This window comes from Rhinolophus hipposideros, assembly GCF_964194185.1.
Source record: "Rhinolophus hipposideros genome assembly, chromosome: 12".
Lineage (NCBI taxonomy): Eukaryota > Metazoa > Chordata > Mammalia > Chiroptera > Rhinolophidae > Rhinolophus > Rhinolophus hipposideros.
In genome coordinates this window covers 38355645-38382915 of record NC_138058.1, presented here as the reverse complement: position 1 = coordinate 38382915, position 27271 = coordinate 38355645, and the positions used below count along the sequence as shown (strand labels likewise).

The 27271-nt window shown below is 36.8% G+C and overlaps 1 protein-coding gene across 4 annotated transcripts in view; it reads right to left on the bottom strand.

The window, feature by feature from the left end:
• The window catches only part of PNPT1 (polyribonucleotide nucleotidyltransferase 1), a 42619-nt gene extending 28798 nt beyond the window's left edge, over positions 1–13821 (bottom strand). The window contains exons 1-8 of one of the 4 annotated variants that reach the window (XM_081069169.1): positions 13623–13821; positions 8473–8533; positions 7848–7922; positions 7036–7141; positions 6129–6178; positions 5458–5521; positions 5314–5361; positions 4268–4381 (exon numbers count right to left, since the gene is read on the bottom strand). In XM_081069169.1, coding sequence (XP_080925295.1) covers positions 4268–4381; positions 5314–5361; positions 5458–5521; positions 6129–6178; positions 7036–7141; positions 7848–7922; positions 8473–8533; positions 13623–13783 — 679 coding nt within the window. In that variant the 5' untranslated portion in view covers positions 13784–13821. The remainder of the gene's footprint in view (positions 1–4267; positions 4382–5313; positions 5362–5457; positions 5522–6128; positions 6179–7035; positions 7142–7847; positions 7923–8472; positions 8534–13622) is intronic. The other 3 variants (XM_081069172.1, XM_081069171.1, XM_081069170.1) reach the window with 3 other exon arrangements.
• Positions 13822–27271: the final 13450 nt, after the last annotated feature.

The window sequence follows — 27271 nt, the reverse complement described above, 5'->3', positions numbered from 1 at the left end:
TTATAGTTTTCTTAAATGAGGGATTTCTCATAAAAAACAAAAGAAATTATATATACTTTTTTATAACATCTTTATTAGATATAACTCAAACACCATAAAATCTTACCTTTTAAAGTATACAACTGCATTGATTGTGAATATGTGCTTAAAATAAAATTTTAAAATATCAGCACAGTAGGTGTCCAATAAATGTTTCCTGTTTAGCAAGTATTTGATGTGACCTTCCCCTTAATTCTGTCATTGTCACATTATCTAATTCTTGCACAGGTGGGAAAATCTGTGCAGCGACATTGTTTCAAGTACGCCATTTAAAAGACACTAGCTACTACCACAAAAAGGTTGCTCTTATGGTTTTGTAATAGTAAAACTCCTATGTAAAACAGCGTAGCTCAAAGTGGGCTTTTAGTATGGTATCTCACTAAAATCTGTTATTCAGCTTTATCTTTGGTTTCTGCAAGGCTGAATAGAGTGCTGCCAACTTGTGTGTCATTCTTGGCATTTTTCAACTTGCACAAAGTCAAAGATCACGTAATGCATAGTTAGCATCATATCTAATAATTTAATCACATCATGTCATTAAGACTTACTATCTAAAAAGTCACTTCTAGACTTCTAGGTATAAACTAGAATGAAACAAGAAATCTCCTTATGTGCTTTATGAGTTGGAATTTCATCAATCAACTGAAACAATTGCATCAGAACTGTCAAACTATAGATCTAAGATCTAACATTGGTGTCACTGGAGTCCTGGAAAGAGGAAGATGGCAGGACTGAAAAGTCCCGGGGGGAAAAAACAGCTGAAAGCTCCCCAAATTTGACAAAGACATAAACCTACAGATTTAACCTGAGTAAACCCTACAAAGGGTAATTCAAAGAAGGAAACATCATAATTAATCTTCTGAAAATCAAAGACAAAGAAAAAAGTCTTGAAACCAACCATAGAAATCGACTCTTTACCCATACAGGAAAAACAATTCAAATAACATCAGACTTATCATCAGAAAGTAGGAAGACCAGATGGAAATGGTATAATATTTTTCAGCTGCTGACAGAAAAGAACTGTTAATCCAGAATCCTATACCCAGTGAAAATATTTAGGAATGAAGGGTAAATCAAGACTCTTAGATGAAGGAAGGAGAACTAACAAAATTGGTCATCAGCAGACCAAGAATGGTAAAGGAAGTTCTCTAAACAGAAAGGAAATAATGAAGGAAGAGAAGCCATGTTAAGCAAACCATGTTAAGAATATGGCAAAATGTGAGTAGATACAATATACTTTTCTTCTCTTCTAAATTGTTTGATGGCTGAAGCAAAAGCAAAAATTATATCACTGCCTGTTATGGTTCTAAATATATAACTGTTCTAAAACAATTATGTTATAAATGGGGGAGGATAAAGGAAAGTAAGGTTTCAGTATTTCACTAGAGGAATGAAGATACTTCCTCTGATAACCATGATACTGAGATGGTTATATTCTTTTACTCATCTGTATTCCCCTAACATCCTCTGTCACTTTCACAGAATTAAATTGGAGATATTTAAAAAATGTAATTTAACATATGTAAATTACACTTCAATAAATTGATTTTAAAAAGAGAATATGAAAGAATATGGTAAAGAAACTGAATATTCCTCAAATAAACTTTGTTTCACCAATTAAACTTTAAAGCAATTCATTTTTAAAAATGCTTTAGAAGAAAATTCCTTATAGTTTTGAGTCTATAGATTTGTGTTGTCCAGTATGGTAACTACTGGCCCAATATGGCTATTTGTATTTAAATCAATTAATATTATATAAAATTAAAAATTCAGTTCCTCAGTCTCATCTCTCCAGTTACATTTCAAGTACTCAGCAGCCACATATTCGGATATAAAACATTTCCTTCATTCCAGACAGTTCTACTGGGTAACACTACCATAGAGGTAAAAATTTAAACAAAAAAGCTTATTAAAATGATTGCTCTAAGCTGTTAATCATTTTCAGTAAAGATAAAGGATTTTTGAGCTTAGTTTAAGCTATGAGAATTCTAGATACAATTTTCTTCTTAAAAATTGTTACTGGTATACTTTTTCCTGAATTATGTCTTCATATACACAGAAAGGTTAGTGATATTAAATGTATCAGTTGAAAACAAGCATCTAAATAGCACTGTACAGAATAATGGCTGCTGAAGTAATCTAGTAGCTGACAGCACAAAGAAACTATTCTTGCCCCAAAAAGGTCATACTTTAAAGATTTGGATTACTAAATATTTTAATAATGAAATGATTGCAATTACTTTTTTCTATTTTTGTATTCCATAAGTTCCATGATGGTGGTATTTGACTTGGACCCAATCTTAACTTTAACATGAACATAGGGTCAGATGTATATTTGGTGCACCTCTATGAAACCACAGAGAGCTGGCTAATATGTTCATGGAAATAGTGATGTAAAAATCATAAAATGGAGCGGGCTAATTTCTGAAACCAGTCTCCTTACAGGTTGGTTCTGAATCACTCTCAGTCTCCCTCTAATTACTCAAGACTGTCCTTCGATGGTTTATGCACTCTTTAGAGTCTCATTCTTCCATCTAGAAAGCAACAGTTGAGAAGGTAGCCAGCTCAAAGGCTACCTATAGGGTTTCTATGGCATGCCATACATACAGTAAAGATCCTTAATTCATTCCTACAACATCTATGTAAAATTAGACTGGCTAAACTCTAAGGCCAATAGAGGCTATGTGACCATTTAGAAGAAAGTCTACTTCTGTGTCTTAATAATAGCAGGTAGTAACTGTTTGATATGCCTACTAGGTATTATAAACCTTGACTCTAAGTTTCACAACAACTCTGTAAAGTAGCCAAATAAATTTACTAATTGAAACTAACTTTAAGCAAAAAAAATTCAGATGTGGACCAAGTGAACTTTAAACAGTAAACCAATCCTTTGTTCATGGCCCTTTCTGAGATGCTTAAATACAATGTAGGGGTGATTTCTTATTCACAGCTCCCCCAAATCTTTGAAATACCCTCTTTACATTGTGATAGTTCTCCACAGTATGAATCCTCCCTCTGGAGGAAGAATTTAAAAACCATTTCCTTGCCTCCCTGGTAGTTAAGGATGTAGTCATGTGTCACACTTCTGAATGTAATGTGAGGGGAAACTGCCCTTTGGGGACGTACAGGAAGACTCCTCAAAAAAGAGGGCGACTCACTCAGCTGGCACACACACCTTTTGGCTATTCCCCTCCTTTTTCTTCCTCTTGCCTGTAAATCCAATAAGCTGGCCAGAGCTCTGGTAGCCAGTTCATAAGCATGAAGATGAGGGCCACATTTTGAGGATAATAGAGCAGAAAGCTAGAGGAATCTAGATTTCTTAAGCTGTTATAACTCTCCTGGACTCACTACCTTTGAATTTCTTTTACCTGAGAGAAAGCCTTGTTACTTAATTTAACAACACAACCCCTAACTAATATGTAGATAACATAGAACTGTTACATGTGTTCTATCTTATAGCACCTAATTCTAACTCCATTATTGACCAATAATCCAAAAGAAGCTGGAAACGCAGTGCTTCATACACTAATTAAAAAGCATTAAAAGTGTAATAGTTGACATTCTGTCAAAATGTTACCAGGTAAGAAGGTACTATGTCAAAAAGTCCCAGACATCAAATGTCATGTAGAAGAATAAACTGATAAGAGACCTTAATGATTTTGTCAAGTCACATGGCTAATGTGTGGAAGATGCTAGGCTTCAAACCCAGGTCATTCTGTTAAAGCCCATTCTTCTTCAATAGAACCAGGCCCTGATTTTCATTCATACAATTATGACATTTTTGTTACAAGGAGTGCAGATGACCCAGTGCATTCCTTCTACTTTGTTACTAGTTTTCTACCCCCCAAAAAGGTTCCTTGTTTCTCAGAGGACATCAAATAGGCTTAGAATGACTCAATTAGCTAAATTAATATATTTAAACTAATAAAACAATTAATCTATTACCAGATTTAGAACTTTAATTTTCAGACTAGCTTATCGATCTAAAAATAATTACTAAAATTATCTTGGTAAAGGTTTTTGTATATTTCAGTCAAAGTTGTATAACATTCTATATTTCTAAGTATTGTTTGATGTAAAGCAAAAGTACTACCAAAATAAGGCACCAATAAAAAAATCTTTATGACTAATAGACAAAACACACATACAAAAAACGAGTTTAAATTAAATGCATTTTTAAGAACTTGTAAGTAAAATCCAGAATATATGTAGTACTTAAACTACTTACCAATCTGACTTTTAGGCGCTCCAGCAACCACTAAATTTAGAGTACTAGAAGACATTTCTTTTCGTGTTGGGTTAACAACACATTCTCCATCAATCATGCCAATTCGTACTGCTCCTAAAATATATTAAAATATTGGCAATTGTGTAATACAAACTCTCAGTTTTCAAGACACAATTCCAGCAATGGCTTCAACCGCTGTCTTCAACTGTGACCACAATAAAGTCTATATTTCTACCATGGTATTTAAGGCCCACAGAACATCCTACCCCACCCTACCTTCTTGCCTTCCTGGATCACTCTGAGTTGTTCAAATACACCATTTCTTCCACACCTCTGTGATTATGCTCATGATCTTCTCCTGGCCTAGATTGTACTTTTTCTAAGGCAAATGATTACCATCTGATCCTACTAAGGATCAGCTTAAATGTTGACGACTCTGAGAAGCCCATCGACAGCCTTACCTTACAAGACTAAACCTATTCTTCTCTATTCTTTTCTTAGCACTTTGACTACACCTTTATAATAGTGTTTATAAATAATTATTTGTTTCCCTTACTCACACTGAAAGCCACAACTGCCTCATTTGTGTTTGAATTGCTGGTGCCTAGTCTGCCTTTGTTCCTTCAGTGCTTAGCTCAGAATCTGGCATGTAGGACACTTAATACTTATTTACTTGATGAATTGTTTTTATATTGCATGATTACAACTGATAAAAGCAGTAAATACAAACATATGTTTGTTTATCTTGAAAGAGTATGTACTCTGACAATTTCCTAGTCCTCAAAAGACGAGGCAAACAAGAAATCAAAGTATCTTAGGATCCAAAATCTCGAACACCATGACATATTGTTATCAGAAACACAATCCAAGTCAAGGATGAAAATGTCTCAAAGGACTGAAAGATGTATTAGAATATCATCTAATTCAACATAACAATAATAAGAGATAATAAATCAGAGCCAATAAATCTATGTCCTTGCTATAGCATGATCACTACTATTTTCGGAAAAATCATAACTGTTTTTTATTTTCAAATTCTAACTTACCAATAGGTCCATTCCAAGGAATATCTGATAATGAGAGGGCTACCGAAGCTTAAAAAAGAAAGGAAAAAAAGCTGAAATAAACGTATTTCATTACTTTCTAAAAAAATTAATAGTGATAATTTTAATCTCTATGTTTATACTTACCACCATTAATTGCCAGGACATCAGGTTCATTAACACCATCTACTGCTAATAAATTACAAAGGACCTGGTACAAGGGAAAAAATTCAAAGCACTTAGCAAACTATGCTTGATTTGGGAGTTTTATCATTTCAGTTAACATCTTGGCCTAAAACATGGTTAAAAGAAGGGGCTTTGTCGTCAAACCACTTAATTCTGATTGTCATTTAACTACATGCTTGACCATATTAAGCGTGAAGAGTTTCCACATCTTTAAAAGGAAAAATACTAGCATATTCCTAAAAGGTCCTTATGAAAATTACTGGAAATATTGTGTGTAAAGCATTTACAATACTGGGCATGTTCAAAGTAGTCAGTAAATGTTGGCTATTTCTAGTATGTAAAAATATTGTTATCTCTTGTTTGTAAGCACAAACAAAATAAACTAATGAATTACTTTACACTGCAACAACATGCCTATGTCTTATACTTAAGAAAATAATTTCTGGAGGCAGTGACATCCTTGCAAAGGTATATTTGCAAGGCACATTTATTTTTATCAAATAAATAAAATAGTACCTTAATTAAAGTATATAGGTCTTTGTAATGTTTAGCCTAGGAAGTATATCACAGAGATTCATTAAACAATTTTGACTGATTGAGATAGAAACAAATAAACATAAAGAAAACCCTACCTGTGTATCATAAAAGTAGCCAGCTGGAAAGAGAGGTCTAATTGAACGATCTGCCAAAAGAAAAAAAGAAAACATGAAATAGACCTGACAGAAGTTGCTCTATAGTTCAAAACTTTCCCCCTATTAAACATCAGCTAAAAATTAATATAGCTACCTGTTCAATCGGTCAAAAAAAAGAAAAAGAAAAAAAAATCCCCTTAGACTAATTTACAGAAAAGGACAAAGACAAATGTCAATGCTTCAATTAATACACACCATGGCCTAACAACAAAAAATTAGCAGAGCAGGAACACACACGTCTAAAATTGGGGAGCAACTTTTCATTCTGATTTCACAAGTATCAGTTATATAAGCAGAGGAAAAAGACTTAAGAACAATAGCAAACCAAAAGAAAATCTTTGGTATTCTGTGTCAGACGAATGCATATAAACATATACAAACTAGCAGTTTCTGGGTAGAAGACCTATAAACTACAATCTCACGATATTGAAGGATGTGAAAGATTTGAAAGATTATAGACATTTCAGTAGCTGATGAATATAATGCTTTTGGGAATTACTATGCTAAACATGAAAATGAAAATGACTAGGGACAGATTCAACAGAGTAGAGGTGTGGGCCATGAGATTTATATGATCAATAGAAATTAATTTATTTAGTCAACAAATATTTACTGAATACCTATTTTGTGACAGGCAGTGTAGCAGGTACAGGGGATTCAGTAGTGAACAAAAAGTTTTTTCTCTCACGGAGCCCACATTTGAGTGAGGGAATACAGAAGGTAAATAATCTTAGGCGGTATTAATGTAATGAAAGAAAATGTAAGAGATATTATAGAACACAGATGGAAGAGAGAGACGCTAACAGGCATATCAGGGAGGGTTAATGCTTCTATCTTAAGATCTTACCTATTACTCGACTTGTAAGAATTTCTTTATCAGAAGATCCAATCTCTCTTCTAAGATAGTTTGTGGGAATTCTACCTGCTGCAGCAGCCTTCTGTCTATAGTCAACCTGAAGTAGCAATGAAGAAAATGAAGTTTATTTGACTGCTTTTTGTCGTTAACAAACTAGTCCCTAAGAACTATTATACTATGATGATGCCAATTCTGCTGAGGTTGCTAACAACATGTTCCAGACTAAGAGTGGAGAATATTTTATTTACTTTTAGCATTTTGTATCACTGAAGGAAAGGAGAGCTGATAGAAATGTTTCAGCAAATTCATTTTTCAAAAGCCTACCACTTAGCAGTCAGATGACCACCTAGCCTCACTACTCCCCACAGTAGCTTATTCTGGTTAAGTTGAACATTTTCTTTTTTGTATCAACTCTGTTAGATATAACTGCATCTCCCCCTTATTCATAATAGAAAGAAGCCATCAAATTGTAAGGAACTTTTCTTTCTTCAGCAAACATACTCATATACTTGCAGACTCATACTGAAGGGAAACCTATGAAGCAATGGATTCATATTCAACATCAAAGCACTCATGCACTTGAACTATTCTTGTCAATTTAGGAACCTGAACACTCTGAAGTATGCTAACTAATATGAGAATTCATTCAGTTTAAGTTCTTTTAATTACTCAGTATCAAACAACTAAGGAAAATCATTTGTTGTGGGAAGTTTACGTTTCACATTCACTAGACACTGGACAAAAATAAGACAAAATCTACATTTATGCTATATGACAGTTTGGATAAATCAGCAAATACTTACCACCAAAGGCATGAACTGGGAAGGTGAAGGTTTTGTTTTACTGACTGCTGTGACCATCACCGCAGTATCACCTGACTTAAACACAAACAGCAATACTTGCAAATTCTTTTAAAACCAGATATTAACATATAAGTAGTGACTAAATGAATCCCTGCTCCAGTTTAACCCAAAGAAAGAAAACTGTTATCCATGACCCAGTGACAATGAAAATAATTCTTCACAAGTAGTCCAATCTTGAGCCCTTCGGCATGATCATGGTTGTATTAGAACAGTCACTGAGCTTTTCAAAAGCAATAGAATTAAAAGAAAAAAGGCTCACTGACAGCTTAGTCACATCCAATTATATTTTCTACTTCTTATGAGGAAATTTAGGCTATACTTAAAGAAAAACTTTCCAAGTATTACTATTGAAGAAACCAGTAAAGTCCTTTCTCTAGAAAAGCTTTATAGAATTTACTAACAAAATAAAATAGAACCCCAAGTTTGGAAGAGATCTTACAGGTCTAGAAATGGTCTGAATTACCATTATCACAATTCTCAGAAGTTATATGATGTTGTAAAAGTATTCAGTGCCAGTCTCTATAACCATTTTTAAGATGTCAGTATAAAAAACTGGACTTTTTACCTGTACAACAGCAGAACCATCAGCAAATCTGGCCAGTTTTCCAGAGGATATTTCCAATTTTCTGTTTAAAAATAAAAATTCAGTACAACAGGACTTAAGTCATCAGTCAGCTTAGTATAAAATAGTGAAACATTCTAACATAAGAATTAAAGGTTACCAAGTCCCACAGGACCCCACCCAGCAAAAATCAAACAAACAAAAATGGGATAGAGTTCGTAATAATTATTAAAAGTTCAAGGGGAATTTAAGAGCTGTTTAAGTGAAAATATATTATAGAAACCAAGGTACAAGAGTAATTTAAATGAGAAATAAAGTATTTTAGGGGTAAAGAAGTTCTTTTCCTAAATGTTAATTCCCATTTACCATCTTAGTATATAGTCTCATCATCCCTTGCCTTGTTGACTAAAGTAGACTTTTAACCCACAGACTGGATCATTTCCCTATTTAAAATCGTTTAAAATTTCCCTATTGCTTTTCAGGACAAAATATATACTTCAAAAATTGCCTACAAAGACCTTCGTGTTCAACAATGGTACCAAGACACGTCAACGGGGGAAAGACTAGTCTTTCAACCAATAGTGCTGAGACAACTGGATATCCATATGCAAAAAAGTAAGCTGGATCTCTTCTTCATACTATAAATAAAAATTAATTCAAAATGGATCATAGACCTAAGTATGAGAGTTAAAACTATAAAATTCTCAGGAATAAACATAGGAGTAAATCTTAATAAACTTCTAAGTCTTCTTATATATGATATCAAAAGCACAAGTGACAAAAGAAAAAAGATAAATGGGACTTCATCAAAATTAAAAACTTTCATGCTTCAAAGGATATCATTAAGAAACTGATAGAAAGGTGGGGGGATTGATAATTGGGAGGCTGTGCATTTGGGCGCAGGGGTAAGTGGGGAATCTCTGTACTTTCTCTCAATTTTGCTGTGAAATTAAAACTGCTTTTAAAAAAGGTCTATTTTTTCAAAAAAAAGAAAGTGAAAGAAAACCCACAGGAGAAAATATTTGCAAATCATATATCTGATAAGGGACTTGTATCTAGGATATATAAGAATTCTTACAACTCAACAATAAAAAGACAACCCATTTTTAAAAACTGGCAAAGGATTTGAATAGATGTCTCTCCAAAGAAGACATACAAATGGCCAAAAAGTACATGTAAATATGCTCAACACCATTAGCCAGTGGGGAAATGCAAATCAAAACCACAATGAGATATAGAGTTAACCAATAGACCAAGATGCTCATGGATAATAGACTTATTGGGGTTATCACTTTGTGAAGTACATGAATATCTAATCACTATATTGTTTAATGTACTTGAAACTTAAAAAAAAAAAGGATGCTTAATGACTAATTATCAGAGAAATGCAAATTAAAATCACAATGAGATATCACCCTGCACCTGTCAAAATGGCTATCATCAATAAATCAACAAATAAATGTTGGCAAGGATGCGGAGAAAAGGGAACCCTTGTGCATTGTTGCTGGGGATTGGTACAGCCTCTATGGAAAACTATACAGTTCCTCAAAAAATTAAAAACAGAACTACCTTATGACCCAGCAATCCTACTTTTGGGTATTTATCCAAAGAAATCCAAAACAGTAATTCAAAAAGACATATGCACACCTGTGTTCACTGCAGCATTATTTACAATAGCCAAGATATGGAAGCAACGTAAGTGCCCATCAACAGACAACTGGAGAAAGAAGATGTGGTACATATATACAATGGAGTATTACTCAGCCGTAAAAAAGAATGAAGTCTTACCATTTGCAACAACACGGATAAACCGACAGGCTATTATATTAAGTGAAATAAGTCAGACTGAGAAAGACAAATACCATATGATCTCACTTTTATGTGGAATCTAAAGAACAAAATAAATGAACAAACAAAACAGAAACAGACTCATAGATAAAGAGAACAAACTGATGGTTGCTAGAGGGGTGGGGGTTTGGGGAGCTGGGTGATAAAGGTGAAGGGATTAAGAAATACACACTGATACTTATAAAACAGTCATGGGGATGTAAAGTACAGCATAAAGAATACAGTTAATGATAGTGCAATAATTATGTATAGTGCCAGGTAGGTACTAATTAGAGGGAATCACTGCATAAATTACATAAATGTCTAACCACTATGCTGTACACCTGAAACTAATATAAAATAATATTGAATGTCAACTGTAATTGAAAAAAATAATTTATATTAAAAAGAAACAATGAGATACTACTTCACACAAACTAAGCTGGTTATATGTTGGTGAGGATGTGGAGAAACTGGAACCCTCATATACACGGCTGGTGGAAGTGTAAAATGGTACACTTGCTTTGGGAAATAATCTGGCAATACCTTAAAAGGTTAAACACAGAAGTACCATATGACCCCACAGCTCTACTCCTAGGTGTAGTATATACCCAAGAGAAAAGAAAACATATGTCCATGCAAAAATTTGCACATGAACTTCCATAGCAGCATTATTCATAATAGCCCCCAAATAGAAACAACCCAATTGTCTGTCAACTGATGAATGAATAAACAAAATGTGGTATAATCCATTTAATGGAATATTATTCAGGCATTAAGAAAATGAAGTACTGATACACGTTACAATATGGATAAACCTTGGAAACACGTGAAGTGAAAGAAGTCACAAATGACTACATATCATATGATTCAATTTATATGAAATGCCCAGAATAGACAAATCCATAGAGACAGAAGGTAGAATAGTGGTTGCCTGGGATTATGGGGTTTGGGGAGAAATGGAACATTCCTGTTAATGAGTCAGAGATTTCTTTTTTAGGTGAGGAAAATGTTCTAAAATTGATTATAGTGATGATCGCAAAACTCTATGAATATACTAAAACCCACTGACTTGTACATTCAATGTGGGTAAACTGTATGTTATGTGAATTATATCTTAATAAAGCTAACATATATATGAAATAGGCAGCAATGTCAGCCTTATTTCCCAGTTTCTGCAGACATACATAAAGAGGTCACTGAGGATTTGAAACAGATCAGCTTATTCCATTCATAGTAAGTTATTTGTAGCTACTCAAATGCACTCTGTCACCTCTCTGCAATTGCACTTGCCACTTTCTGTGCTCCTTTCTCCTTGCCCTTCAAGATTTACCCTCAATGACAAGCTTTAGGGTGGGATAAATATGCCTCTGTGCTCCCTTATCAACCCGTCCATACCTCTCCCACAGTGATTTTCCCAGGACTGAACTTGTGTTTATCTTACTCCCTTATACGGTGCTCAATATATAATAGAGGCTCAATAAAAAATTTAACAGTTGCCTCAAAGGTTACTGTATTAAATACACATCTAAAAAACACTTACCACAATAGTACACAACCTCCTAGGGCATTGTAAAGAATACATATGATAACAATATAAACTGCATGGTACACAGCAGTCACCCAATAAATGTTAAAAGCAACAAACTTAGAACAAAGATAAAAGAATGTATTTACCCGGAAGGTATACTATTTATGAATCCAGTTGTTACAACACATGACACAGGTTTAAAAAGAACTAGCTACAAAATAGGTCCAGGTTGACTAATTAATAAAAGATTCAAAGTAAATTATTTATGGAAAATTTGGAGGGCAGGGGCTGATTTTGTTGCTTTGAGTCGCTAATGCCTACCATATACCATGTTTCCCCGAAAATAAGACCTAGCCAGACAATCAGCTCTAATGCATCTTTTGGAGCAAAAATTAATATAAGACCGGGTCTTAATTTATATTACATTATATCAGACCCAGTATTATATTACATCATATCATATCATATTATATAAGAACTGGTCTTATATTATAGTAAAATAAGACTGGGTCTTATATTAATTTTTGCTCCAAAAGATGCATTAGAGCTGATTGTCCGGCTAGGTCTTATTTTCAGGGAAACATGGTAGGTAGTAGGTGTCTGTTGAATAAAATGTTCTGGGTCATTTCTTCAGTGAGGAATGTTCAGTCCTTGAAGAATGGAAGAGATATCCTCTCCTTGAAAAAATCAGAATCAAAGAATGCCAGAGGTGGAAAGAGCCTTAGAGATCATCTAGTCTAGGGGTCAACAAACCACGAGTATATAGCCTGTTTCTACACAGCTTTTCAGCTAAGAATGTAGTTTAACATTTTTTAAAGGGCTTGTAAATACACACAAATATGTGACAGTATGCCGCCCACAAAGACTAAAACATTTACTATCTGGCCCCTTACAGAAAACTGGTTGCAGACCCTTGATCTAGTCCAGTCTCCTCATTTTGCAAAATAAAAAAGTGGTAATTTGTTCAAGATCAGTCATTTAGTAAGTTAGGGAGGAATGCTGGATTCAAAACCAGATTTTTCTGTTTTTTTGTATGAACTAGGATAAAATGTTTTTTAAAGTACATGTAATAATATATGTATATATAGAAAGTGTTCACAGTTTCATTATTTTAAAAATTATTCAAGGCGAGTTTTTAAAGTTATTTTAGACGTGAATTCTGGCAAAAGTACTCCTGGGAAAAGTATGGGCTTTGTAGCAGAGAAACACGAGTTCAAAATCCACTTAGTTTCATTGCACTAGCTTTGTTGACTCTGAAAAAGTTACTTAACCATTTCTGAGCCTCTGTTTTCTTAACTATAAAATGGGGTAACAGTACCTTTACTTCAGATTTAAAACGAGGGTGTCATACAACTGGTGTTCAATAAACTGACGTTTCCCTTCCCTTCGTACCCAGGGCCACGCTTTTAGGCAGTAAATCGAACTGGATGACGTAAGCATCTATTGTCAGTCCATTATCCCGAGAAGGAATGTTTCCTATTTCAGAGCCCAGGAATCCCCGAAAGTAAAGAGAATGGAAGTCTGGTGGACTGGCTTAGCTGGAGAAAGGAGCCCAGAACTGGGCAAGAGGGAGGATCAGGTGCAAAGGACACGAGGCTGAGAGACAGGGAGGGAGGTGGATGGGTGCCGGGAGACAGACTCCAACCCCGCAGAGGGAAATTTGGAATTTAGGTTTGGGGTAAACAGAGGGGAAAGAGACCAGAGGTGCTAGACTCCTGTCCTGCGGGATGAATGTACTTGGGCTAGCGGGACAGGATGACTTGTGAAAGGACAAAGAACGCACGTCATATCTTACCTGCTGCCTAACTCCACGGCCACGGCACGGGACCCCACGCCACCCCATAGTGCTCGCACCTGCAACTGGGTGAGTGCCCGATCCCGCCCTGGCAGACGGAGGGGGCCATCGCCCAGTGGCCGCAGCCGGAGGCACGAGCAGCAATGCCTGGAGGCCGCCATGACACCCGGCACGCGCCCAGCCCGGGCTGCGCCCTGATTGGCTCACTCTGCAGAGGGGCGGAGCCTGATGCAGTTTCGTTTCCGTGGTGCGGGCGGAACGCCGGGGACAGGGATACCTTGGCCACTTTCTACGAAGACTAGAGAGGGTCAAATATATCTGAACGCGACTGTGACAACTTGTCGTTTTTCAGTATCCGTCAATAGAAGGCAATTAGAAAAATAATGCTTCTTTTTTTTTTTTGCTATCATAGTTTAAAATAAAGTCCTAGAATAATGTGTTTAATAAGTAGAGTAAATGTAGTAATAATGGAAGTCATCAGACAACACATTATTATTGTTTGGCTTCAGTGACCTGAGAATTAGAATTTGTGTGGTGGGCCATGGAAAGAAATCTCTCTCCCTTCCTTCGCCCTGATTTTTATTTTATGAATTTCACACAACAAATGCATTACTGCAAAGCTAGTTTATTTTTAGTAAGTTAATTTCATTTCTCATTGACTATAGAAATTTCTCATTGAGAAATTTCAATTTCGCATATCATTTTAGATATCTTTATATCATAATTTCTGATTCATTTTCATTTCCATTATTATTTATTTAGCAATTCATTTCTCCACTTCTTTTGGTCAAATATTAGTATTTTCTAAGCCAACTCAAATGCAAATGCCAGCTACTATTTTTAAAAAATATTTTGGAAAATAAAAAAAAATATTTTTAGAATTTGAATTTGATAAATATTTAGGGAGTGGATAAATCTTTCTCACCCCTCTTAATATGGTTCCTTGAATAAACCAATGGTCATTTTTCTATTATGAGGGTCCTATTTCTCTTTTAAGGTTATAACCCCCTTCCCCAAAGAAACTGGAACAACAAAACCCAACACACACTCAAACATGATTTTAAGAACTAAAAATGTTAAGCTCCAAAGAGACAAATGATTTGGTGACAAAGCAGCTCCCTGACACCTTGCTTTCATGGTGTCATGATAATAATCACTATTATCACTGATTTGGAATTTCCATGCCAATAAAAGTGACTAACTCTGTTTATGGGTATTTGGTGTTAACGTATAGTTTTTGCCTCTTCCTCTGCCTTTGACTTGACCTTGTGTTGCAGCAGTGTTTTCAAAATCAATCCATTGATTTTGAAACCTGTCATAACAACGAATGTATCAGAATCTACTTGCCATAATTCAACATGTCTTTGGTTTTATATGATAAGAATACTAAATCACCTTTTGATAACATACTTAAGTACTGTATATCCATTTTCATTCAGGCAGTATTGCATAATAGTTTAGAACATAGACTTGGGGTTAGTCCTGAATGGTCCCAGTCTTGGCTCTAACACTTGCTAGTTGTCTGTCCCTATCTTTCTGAGCCTCAGTTTCCTTATCTATAGAAATGGTAAACAATATGAATCTCACAGGGTTTGGTAAAGATTAAACATGACAGAGGATGTAAGATGTTGGCACATTGTCAGCACTCAATAAATGGTAGATTCAGCTTTGATGCAGCCTTTTCTTAATTTCCCCTCTAGTTTCTTGTTTGAAATACTGAACAATCTTCTTTTCTTCAGACCTCCATGGATGAGTTAGCTTTCATCCAGCTGGAAATGCTGGAAAGCAGTATTTATGGACTAAGCTCACGTGTTTCCTCACACCAATCCAAAATAATCGAAATGGTAGAATTGGATCATAAACTCAAAGGCAAATGTGGGTACTGAACTCTTGTGTTAGCACTTTGTTATGAAGTAATCATACAGGTGATTCAGACTATGTGTATATTAAACATTTTAATATTAACAAAGAAACACAAATATAGAAAGTTTAAATTCTTGTGCTTGTAACTCTGACGCATGATCTATGAGGTTCAATCTGAGACGTCACATTCTAGAAGCATAGCTCTGCCAAGTATAGGCTGACAGACAAAATATAATTTAAAGGGAATTTCTTCATCTATACCTGTTGAAGGATGTTAAAGGTGATCCAATTTAAATCCACCAGCAATGTTACTCAGATCTCCTTTTTTCTTCAAACTCCAATGATCCTGAATCAAAATAGTTACGCTCTGAGTAGCAATTTCATTTAAGGAAAGCATCATTGCATTAAACTATTGTTAGTTGAAATTTAATTTAGTTTGTAGTTTGGTTTAGACAGTCTATAAGGAGTTTGTGTCTTATAATATATTTGTATATATTTAAGCAACATAAAAAGTATCAGCAGACACTGAGGGGGGGGTCCATGAAAATTTTTCCCCTTGAAAGAATGTAGCAAATTCAGCTTTAAGACAGCTCTGCACCATTGCCAGACAGAGCTTTCTAAATCACAAGCCTAATAGTGTCCTCATCCTGAATAAATTTCTTCAATAGCTCCCTAAATCTTTAGTCTACAGGATAAAATCTAAACTGTATGGTGTGGACTATAAACCTTTTCTATTTAGCCTCGTCAATTTCAAAGTCTGCCCTATTTCCTTCCTTCCCTCTCCTCATTTTATATTCCAAGTAAACTGTACTACTCATACACCACCCTGCCTCCTGCCTGTGTCTTTGCATGTACAATTCTGTTTGCTCGGCACATATTCCCTCCCATGTGTCCATCAGGTCTCAGCTTCAATAGTATACTCTCGTACTTCCCTAGGCTGATTTATGGGTATAATCTGTTTTCTGCATCCCTTTGCTCCTCAGAGAAAGTCTCTCTTCACATTCTTGCCACTCTCCCGGCAGTAGACCACTGTTACTTGTTACCCTGGAGGTGGGAGGCGAAGGCCAAGCTGTTCTCTGCTGTTCTGATTAACTTTCATTCGGTCTTAGGAAGGTACTGTGTACCCACACATTGAGTGGAGTAGCCTTCTCAGTGCTCAGGCCCCTCTCCTAGCTGTAATTCTGGGCCCAGCATGTATTCTGCCTCTTTCTCAGGGATAAAGTGTTATGTCCTGTTCCTTCTCCCACTTGCAATGGGTTTTCACAGTGTCTTAAGGGTGACAGTGTTTGTTACCTTCCCACAGGACGTATGGTTTTTATTTCTATAGAGAGATAGGGGAGAAGAATCCAGTGGGACTTTTGCTCCTCCCACATTAGCTGCTGTCTTCCTTCCCCAGGGTCTTATCTTTCCTTCGATTTCATATCAGTTAAGTTGCTCTGTCACTTTGACTCTGATGGGTTCTAGAACAGTTGTGAATTTTCAGATTGTCTGGCTTTGTTGTTACTGTTGCTATTGTTAATGAGGGTGGGGTGCTCTTTCCAGATTTCTGCATGCTCACTGGAAGCCAGATCTCACATGCAATTCAAGACCTCTCAGGCTCCACTTGTCCAGAGAAGTGAAGGAAAGGTAGAATGTGTTCTTTCACTATTTTTTGACTCCTCTTGCCTCCATAATTTTTATGGCTCTTCCAGGATTGGGACACAAGAGTAAGCAGCAGAAGAGGGATGAAAGAATTCAATTCCTGGAGCCAGTGGAGTTCTTACTCGACCTGTACTGGCTGTTTTTCATGTTGACCATTGCTTCAGACTCCGAAAGTTGGCTATGATATGGGGTGTATATGTGGCTTGTCTGGGACCACCAAACCACACACTTTCCTAATGTGGGTACAAACAGGTAGAATTACAGCTTGTTTCAACCACTAACCTGTTTTCTTGTCCTGCCATTGCAGGTGGCTCTAGTCAGCTTCTGGTTGCCAAATATTCTTATGTGGTAAGCAAGCTCTAGAGTCTACATTCTTAAATGTTCCTATTTGGCCACTTTGTAGTAGCAGAATGGACCCTCCCCCAAAATTTGGTTGAGATGTTAAGAATGGTGTGACAACTCCTCCCCCTCACCACACACCAAGTAGGTATGAAAAGGTTTATTACTTACACAATGAGGTGGGTTGGGTGAGCAAGACACTTCACAAGCTGATCTGAAAATGGGTTGAGAGAGCAGGGAAAAGAGACTGGCTTGGAATTTTATTGTGGTTATGAGGTATGGCTGAGGTGAGGGTCCCTATGCATGGGTAAGGCAGGGGCTTGTGTGGTTTGAATTTCCCACTGGTACAAAAGGGAACAGCTAAGCTTTCTTATCAGCATGCTCAGATGTAAGACACAAGGGTTAAGTTATCAATAATTAAACATCAGAAAATGGATTTACATTCTTTATTGCAGTTCTCCAGCTCTAGGAGGACATTTGTCAAGACTTCCTGAGAACTCTCTTCCTGTATTTGTTCCTATTTCACGGCAGCACAGGGTGATTCCATAATTAATTAATGTCCAATTGAGGAGGAAATGCCAATATTTTCCTTATTCTCTAATAGTGCTTCTCTTGGGCTCCTATTGCTTAGTTTGGTTGAGGGTGGGATGGGCAGGGAAAGCTCTGTCTTCCTCCACAGACAGGAGAGGAAAAATGCCACATGATCCCTCACTAGGCTGACAACTCCCTACCTCAATGACTCTCTTCAAGTCCATGTCTAAATTTCTAGTGTTCTCTGTTTTGGCTGGAATGGGTAATGGGAGTTGATAATTATGGACTGGTTCTGCTATCTCATATCTTTACAGAACTAAATGCAGCTCCCCCATTGGACTGTTACTTAAATATTCATGTTGGGATAGTGGAATCGTCCTTCTCACGAAACAGTTTGTTTAAAATCAGCATGAAGGAATAGTAATTGAGCACTAAAGCCTAACCTTGCCAACACTGCATGGCATGCTCAATCAAATTAGTTCAGACCATTGTGGTTTATATTAACTGTGTTTGTCATTTGTAATTCATGTGGATTAAAATTTGGAGGATATTTTTGGAGTTATTTTTGGTTGATTATGCTAGTGGGAATTTCCGACCATATTAACATTTTCTCTTGCTCCTTGAATTTGTTCTGTTTTCTTAACAGGATAATTATGTCTTTGATCTAATTATTCTGGAATAAGCTAATAGGAATAGGCTGGATTTAATGTTTACTCAGGAACAATGTAAACCACCCCGTACCCAATTTTCTCCTTCTCCCTTTGACAATTCACACAAAAGGCTGATCAAAAGAGAAGCAATCCGTACTTTTGAGTTTTGGCTCAGTGCATATGATAATGTTGATCTAAATTTAGAATGTCTTGGAGCAACTTATGGTTTTATAGTAAAATACACTTACTGTGTCTTGGATATGAAACAGGTGGCTTTGCACTATTCCTTGAAATGTTTACATTTAAAATAAAACTTGTCTTTTTGTGGCTATACCCACGCACAGTCTTATGAGAAAGGGAGGCTTTGAAGTTGAGAAGTAATATTAACTTTAATATTCTGTTGTCTTTTTCAGTCTTTCACATAACTTAATTTCCATTTGGGCATTCACACTTGCATTTTCTCTTCCTTTAAACAATTCCTGTGTTTTTTTCTACTTCCAAAATGCATCATTCTCATTACCACCAAACATTTATGGAGTCTATACCATTACATGAGAAAGCACAGCAATTTCTATAGCACATGACTGCACATTTTTTTGTCCTTTAAATATAGAATCACATGGACTCCCAACAAAGCAATACCAGGGTGAAGAGGGCATATCTGATTTCTTTTAGGCCTCTGCCTAGTTCTCATTAGGCCTCCTTTAATCTGGTTTTGGCCTTAGGTATATAGTTTAGTTTAATTGTTTCATAGTTGGTTTGCTCCACTCTCCCCATCAAAGTTTAACTTCTCCTTCTTTCCTAATATTTTCTTACGGAAAATTTTAGTTTTGGCTTTTAGTTTTTGTAAAGTTTGGTGGCTTTGATTGTTGAAAAGGCATACTTCATTCAAACCTGGAGTTCTATACACATTCAAATTGTTACACCTTTTGATGAAGAGGTAAATTTGGAATTGGTACTCAAAGTATTAGTGTTCCGTCTCAACAATAATTTATTACGGAGTCTGTTGGGTATAGACACTATACTGTTTCGCATGTATTATTTTACTTAATTGTAGAGAATAGGGAGCATGGCCATGCAGATTTGGCCACATATAAATTCATGAGCTGCAGTATGTGCTATGGGGAATTCAAATGATGTGGAAGACTGTTCTCTCTTGAGAAATATGCATGGGGACATACAAATACAGGGAGATTATATTTTGAAATACTAACTTATTCCTCCTTTCTCGTATTTTGCTGTCTTAACATTCTGCTCTACTCAGGAAGTATATAGGGTATAGTATTCTCACAGCTATTTCTTCCTAGAAAAGAAAATAGAAAGTATGGTCAATTATGTTGCAACAACTATGTATAGAGCATGACCTCTTCTCTTTAACATCATCTCTTTAAAAGACAACAAGCTGCAAGAAGCTAAAGGCGTGTGATTTTAATGAGGGTTAACAATGATAACGTAAAGCTACTTTGCACACAATCATCCATTTATTAGCAACAGCTCATGCCCGTCTGCAAAACCACTTGTTTCATATACTATAAAGAAATAGAAACGGGAAGAATACAGGTTGATGTAAGAATTATTTTCTCATTTTTGAAAAGATGTCTTAGAGAGAGGATAAATCCAGGTGGGAGAGGGACGGCAACAGGAATGCTACGGAAGCTTGAGGGTCTGTGAGTGGAGGGGATGTCCGCCATATGAGCTACTTTCAGTTCTCTAAAGGACCATGCTCACTTTTGCCCTCGTGATTTTGCTCATGCTTCTTCTACATTTGCTGGAAGTGTTTTCTTACCTACATATCTTTTGGTTGATACTTTTCTTTCAAATCAGGTGTGTTGTTTCTGTTGGAAGGTCTCCCTTAACCCACCCCAATCTACTGAGTTTCTGTAAGCAGTAAAGGATTATTTTTTTTATTGGGGAATGTTGGGGAACAGTGTGTTTCTCCAGGGCCCATCAGCTCCAAGTCGTTGTCCGTCAATCTAGTTGTGGAGGGCGCAGCTCACTGGCCCATGTGGGAATCAAACCAGCAACCCTGTTGTTAAGAGCTCACACTCTAAACTACTGAGCCATCCAGCTGCCCCAGCAGTAAAGGATTATTAACTCAGCAGGCCTGAGCTACCCAAACCTTATACATTCTAAAGGTCTTCAGGGCTGGCCTTTGACCACCTACTGGGTCCTTGAAATATCCTTCCTGGTAAGAGTGTCTTTGTATACCTGAGACTTAAACAGATAGTTTATGCTAACAGCACAATTTGTAGTGAAGGCCTATTGTTTGTTTTTGTTTTTTATGCCTTGGGCTTTGGGCCATCTGTATTAGTTTGACCTTTGGGTGAGGGGCTGGAGACTGAGTTACTAAGGTTGGTCATGTACATGACTACATGACTGACCTACCCTCTCCCCTCCAATAAAAACTCTGGAACCAAGGCTCAGGTGGGTTTCCTTGGTTGGTAATGCTTTGTAAGTGTTGTAATACAATGTTGCTGGAAGAATTAAGCTCTGTGAGACTCTTCTGGTAGAGGGCAATTGGAAGCTTGCATTTGGTTTCTCCCAGACTCTGCACTATGTACCTCTTGCCCTTGCTGATTTTAATCTGTAATGTTTTGCTTTTATAAACCATAACTGTGAGTATAACAACTTTTCTCTGTCCTATGAGTGTTTCTAGTGATAGAACCTATGGGTGGTCTTGCTACTCTATAATAATTTTTGGTTGTAACACTTACACTGTTTATTCATTCATTAATTAATCCATCTATTCATCCATTTGACCAATGATCTACTGAATGCCTACTATGTGCCATTTTGTTAAGCTCGGAGGTAGGAGAGTGAACATGAGAGGCAAAAATCCCTACCTTCCATGATTTTATAGTCCGATAGGAGAAAAGAGACAAGTCAACAGATAAATACAATTTGGTGTGGTAGCATCTATGATGTGCATAGCACAGGATGACATAGGGAACAGAGAGATCAGAATCCAACATAAACAGGTGGGGAGTAGTATCAGGTAAGGCTTTCTAAAGGAGGTGAAGAGCTGCTTGATAAGTAGGAAAGTGGAAAAGGGATAGAAAAAGAATGGTTAATGCAAATGCAACACACATACATAGAAGCCAGGAAGTGAGAGAAAAATGAAATAAATTAATTGGGTCTGGATAAGAATGTTTGAGAGAGAAAGTGACAAGAGATGAGGCTAGAGAAGGAGCCAGATAATGTAGGGTTCTGTTAACCATGTTAAGGAGTGTGATCTTTATCTTACAATAAATGGGAAACCATTGAAGGATTATAAGCAGGGGAGTGACCTGATTGGATTTATTTTTTGAAAGATCACTCTGGCTCTGCTTTGTAAGAATGGATTGAAAAAGCACAAGAATGTAGGAAGGTAGACTCATTAGGAAGCTATGGCAGAAATCTAGATATGAGATGATGGAGGTCTAAACTGAGGTGTTGGAAGTTCATTGGAGAAAAGTGGACAAGTTTACATGATGCTTAAGAGAACTGATAAGACTAGGTGATACATTGGATGTTGGGGAGAGGGCATGAGAAGAGTCAAATATGACATGGCATACCTGTATTAGAGAGGTGTGAGCAACTGTGCTTCTCTTGGAGAGGTGTGAAGAAGGCTAGATTTGGGAAAACAGATGAGTTCCGGTTTGGTCATGTTGGCATTATTTAATGATTTCCTTCTGCCCTAGTCTGTAAGCTCCATTTGTCAACCGGTTATCCCAACATGGTTTATTAAATATAATCTATTCTACTATAACTCAATAGTACCATTCTTAAGATATTTCTTAATACTTAAAGTATGTTATCAAAACAATTGTTTCAGTAGAAAAGGAAATTAGGAGTTAGAGAGTTTTAGATTAGCAATAACCAAGTTTTTTTTGCTGCAGTGATTTCATAAATAAAGGAATTTTGAATATAAGTGCATTTAGTTATTAAATGCTAAAAATAAAACATTATGTAAAAACCAACAAAACAAACTTCTTTATTTTCTTTACATGCCACTCACCCCAGAGCCTCATTGTGCTTTATAATCTTTCGCTTTGACCTGACAATTTTACTTGCAGCACACCTTAGAAGCACCAACGTAAATGTAAGAGCAAACATATGCCGAGGTAAATAAATATTGAACCTGCCAACAGAGTAGCCAGCCATTCCAGCAAAGTGGCTCTGTGTCCTATGCTTTGTACACATTTTCTCTACTCATTTAGTGTTAGCTCCCTATCACAATCGAATTAGTAAGCTGTTGATCCCATTATATCTTATGTGTTGTGAAAAGAGCACTGTCAGATAAATTGTTACTATCCTTTCCCCCAAATGATATGAAATTCTACCTTAGTAATATACTCAATTCCAAGGAGCTGTATCTTTATTATTTTTAAAATTTTTATTAAAAATTTAAAAATGTTTTTCAATTACAATTGACATACAATATTACATTAGATTCAGGTGTACAACATAGTGATTAAACATTTATACAACTTGTGAAGGAATCACTCTGATCTGTCTGATACCGTCCATAGTTATTACAATATTATTGACTATATTCCCTATGCTCTACTTTACATCCCTGTGACTGTTTTTATAACTGGCAATTTATACTTCTTAATCCCTTCACCTTTTTCACCTATCTACTCTAACCCGCTCCCATCTGACAACCATCAATTTCTCTGTATCTATGAGTTTGAAGCAATTGTTTTTAAAAAAGCTCTTCAAGAGATTCTGATATTCAGTCAGGTTTGTGCATGATGACTATGCAGAATATAAAGAGATATACCGTAAGCCAGAATTCCTCCTCTCCAGCAAATTCATGTCCTGAAAGTGAGATGGCGTGAATGTAATATTCCAGTTTAATCAACATTTAATGAATGTCTGAAACACTGGGCTAGGAATTGGAGCTACACAGGTAAGTACCGTATTTGCCGGCGTATAAGACGACTGGGCGTATAAGACGACCCCCTAACATTTCCACTCAAAATACAGAGTTTGTTATGTACTCGCCGTATAAGACTACCCCCTCTTCCGCACACCTTCCACACACCAAATAACTTTCAGTTTAAAATTTGCATCATACTTCTTTCTTTTGGCTGGTGCCATGATAGGGATGATAGGGGTTTGACTGGTCGACATTTTCTATGCTGTACTGTACAATGGTGCAGTATTGTGGTTGGCTGTTGGCTGTATACAAAGCCTGATTTGATTGGTCCCTGCTCCCTGTTTGCCCGCCCTGTCACTATAGCAGTCTGGTCCACCCTTGCATCAGCATCTCCCTGGGACCTCACTAGTGCGCAAGTGCGAGCTCTTCAACATTCTAACAGGCACCATGACAGCGCAAAATCGCGAATCTTCAATGCATATGTAAAGAAATATACGGTAACCCGAATTTACCACACTCGCAAAATCGCACACAGCCGACCATACACCCAGTATGGTATCGCGATTCGCGATTTTGCGCTTTCATACTGGGTGTATGCTCGGCTGTGTGCGATTTTGCGAGTGTGGTAAAATCGCATAACAGCAAAATCGCATAACAGCCGAGCATACACCCAGCAGCGCTGCTGATGACTGAACGGTATGTGGAATGAAGTGGGCGGGCATCGGGAGGCCACTATGGCACGGGGCAAGCACTATGGGCAGTCTATCTGAAGTGTACCTGGCGTATAAGACGACCCCCCCACTTGGAGGCATATTTTTCGGGGCCAAAAAATCGTCTTATATGCCGGCAAATACGGTATGTCAGGTCTTTGCGCTCAAGTCTGAGAGACACAAATACATAACTAGATGGTTTCCAAAAAAGTATGGCAAGGTGCTATAATATAAGCCCTGTGCCAACCCAAGAATTCCAGGGAAGAGATGAAAGTTTGAACTGAACTAGAGTAATAAGTATGGCTTCATCAAATACAGAAGTGGAGCTGAGGATGCCAGGGGCCATGACTGGCAGCACTCATTGTACCCTGTGTAAATGGTGATCCCATGGGTAATGCAACAGAGAAAACCTGGAAGAGAGGGAGATCCACCTAGGCAGAACAAAGACAGAGACGTGTAAAATAACCAAATGTGTTCAGGGAACTGGAATCAGTTTGATGTGACTAGATTGTAAAATGAAATGGAAAGTGCTAGGACACAAATCTGGAGAATGGATAAATGCATACTATGATCTTGGACTATGCTCTGTAGGTAGGAGAACCCTAGATGGGTTTAACAGGGGAGTGATGTGGAGGTTTGAGTTCCTAAGAGATGTCTTGTATGGTCGGGTGGAAGATGAATTGGAGTGGGGAAGATAGAGGACAAGAAAAGAGTTGAGACTAATTGCTGTAGTTCAGTGAGTGATGGAGTGGGGTGGGGCGCATAAACTAGGGCATTACAGGAGGACTGAGTGGGAAGGAATGCTAGGGATGTTCAAGAGGTATAAAATTTGGCCTCTGACTCAAAATAAGGGATGAGGGTGAGGGAGGAGGACCGTAGCATGACTCTCAGGTTTCTGAAAGGTTTGGAGGGTGAGAGATGATGATATCAGTTTGGGTTACGCAAAGTGTGACGTGCTTGTTGACAACTCATGGAGATTTGTCCTGTAACACAAGGTTGAAAATAATAAAAGGCACAGAAGAATTAGAAATAAAATTCAGGTAAGCAGAAATAATTTATATTTCACAGAATCAGGTAAGTTAGAATGATAAAGAAGGTAGTGTCTGATCTAGGCCTTGGAGAATCGGTAAGATTTGGGTATAGGGATGTGATGGGAGGGAACTGTCCAAGCGAAGGCACAGACACCCTCCTGATACTGTTTGAGAACAACTGAGACTTCCTGTTTATGATTAAAGAGTTTGCTAAAGCCGGATGAGGGAGACGTGGCTGGAGTGGTAGGTTGGAGCCAGGTCATGAAAGGCCTTGGAGTTCTGTGTGTAAGGGGCACTGAGCTTTGCACGGGACAATGATCCAAACAGAGCCATGCTTTGGGAAGAAACGTCTTAGATCTTATGTGAGACAAAATAGATGTAGAGAGATTAAAGGTGGAAGAGTCAGGATGCTGTACCAGGGTGCTAGCAACAGGAATAGAGAGGCAGGACCAGTGACGAAAAAGATTGGAGCTCAGGTCAAAAGTTATAGATGTTTGGATTATAAGGAATTGAGAAGATGGTGCTGCCTCTATAGAAATACAGGAGTCTAACAGAGAAACAGGTTTATAAAGATAATGGTAAAAGTGGGCACCTTCAAATGGAAGAAAATGGAAGACTGCCTATGTCCCTACTTGACTTTTTCTTTGTCACTGGCAAAGAGATTCAAAACAAAACAAAATGGGAGGTTGTATGCCATACTGGTTAAGTGTTTAGTTACAAAAAATTCTTGGATTTAAATCTCTGCTCTGCTCTTAACTAGCTATATGCACTTGCATGAGCATTCCAACTACAGTAAGTCTGAGTTTTCTGATCTGTGACAGCAAAAATACTTACCATGAAACGTTGTTGTGAATAGCGCATGGCATTTAATACATGCTAGCTGCTATTATTAAAATTCTAAGAGGAAAGAAATACTGCAAAATATAAGTCTAATTTAGTTACTTTGTTCAATAATATAATTCATTCAAAATTTTCATCAGCTCTTTTGACGGATGGAAGGATTGGTAAGAAAGTATCAATACGTTATGATAATCCAGCTAGTGGTTACAATCAACATGCAAATGCTAGAGATTACCTGTTGGATTTAATCAATATTTTAAAGATGTCCTGAGCCGAATCCCTTATTCCTGGCTCTGAACTTACAGGTATGTTCTGTGAATCTAGAGAGATCCATGCAGCAGGTCAAGACACTAGAAAATACATAAGGTAGCTTTCCAACATGTCAGTAAATGGAAACAAGGCTGACGACTTCAACAAAAGTCACAGACATTTTCAAGTAAGACCAGCAAATGTTCATAATGAGATAATTTCAAAGGTTTACCAGAATCCCCATTTTGTATATTAACATGTTCCAAAGCTTTGGAATCTATAACGTAAATAAAAATATTTTATGTAATCATCATAATAATGGATTCAGGCAAGAATCATCAATGTAGCCAAAACTAGTAATGGGTAAAAATTTGAGGAGTAACATTTGATTTAGATCAATTTCTGATCTAAAATTTAGCTTCCTTCCATTTATTTCTATAACAGTGCTCTCCAAAATCTCTCTCCTTTAGTCAATCTTTTTCTTTATATTTTTCCGCAATGCGCAAAACATTCACCAAATTCAAAGGGTTCAAAAATAATGGCAATTTCATTTATTGTTTAGCATGGGAAACACTCCTGTTTAGACAACGGAGAATTCAGTTCTCACCAGAGGGCGCTCAGGTGTTACTTAAACCATCTCTAGATTTCGGAACCTCCTTTGTAACTCAAATGTAAAATGGAGTTTTTATTTTTTATATTTGTAGGTAAACTTAGTTAGACTTTGGTATTAATATAACTCCAGTATTTTAAAGCTTGAGTACATTTTGTTTTTCCTTTCAGATTAAAAATAATTACCCAAAATGACATAGCAATCAGAACCCCCTCTAAGAAAAAAAGAAAAAAAAGAAGAGAGGGAGAGAAGGGAGGGAGAGAGAGAAGAAGGAAGGAAGGAAAGAAGGAAGGAAGGTAAAAAGGAAGGAAGGAAGGAAGG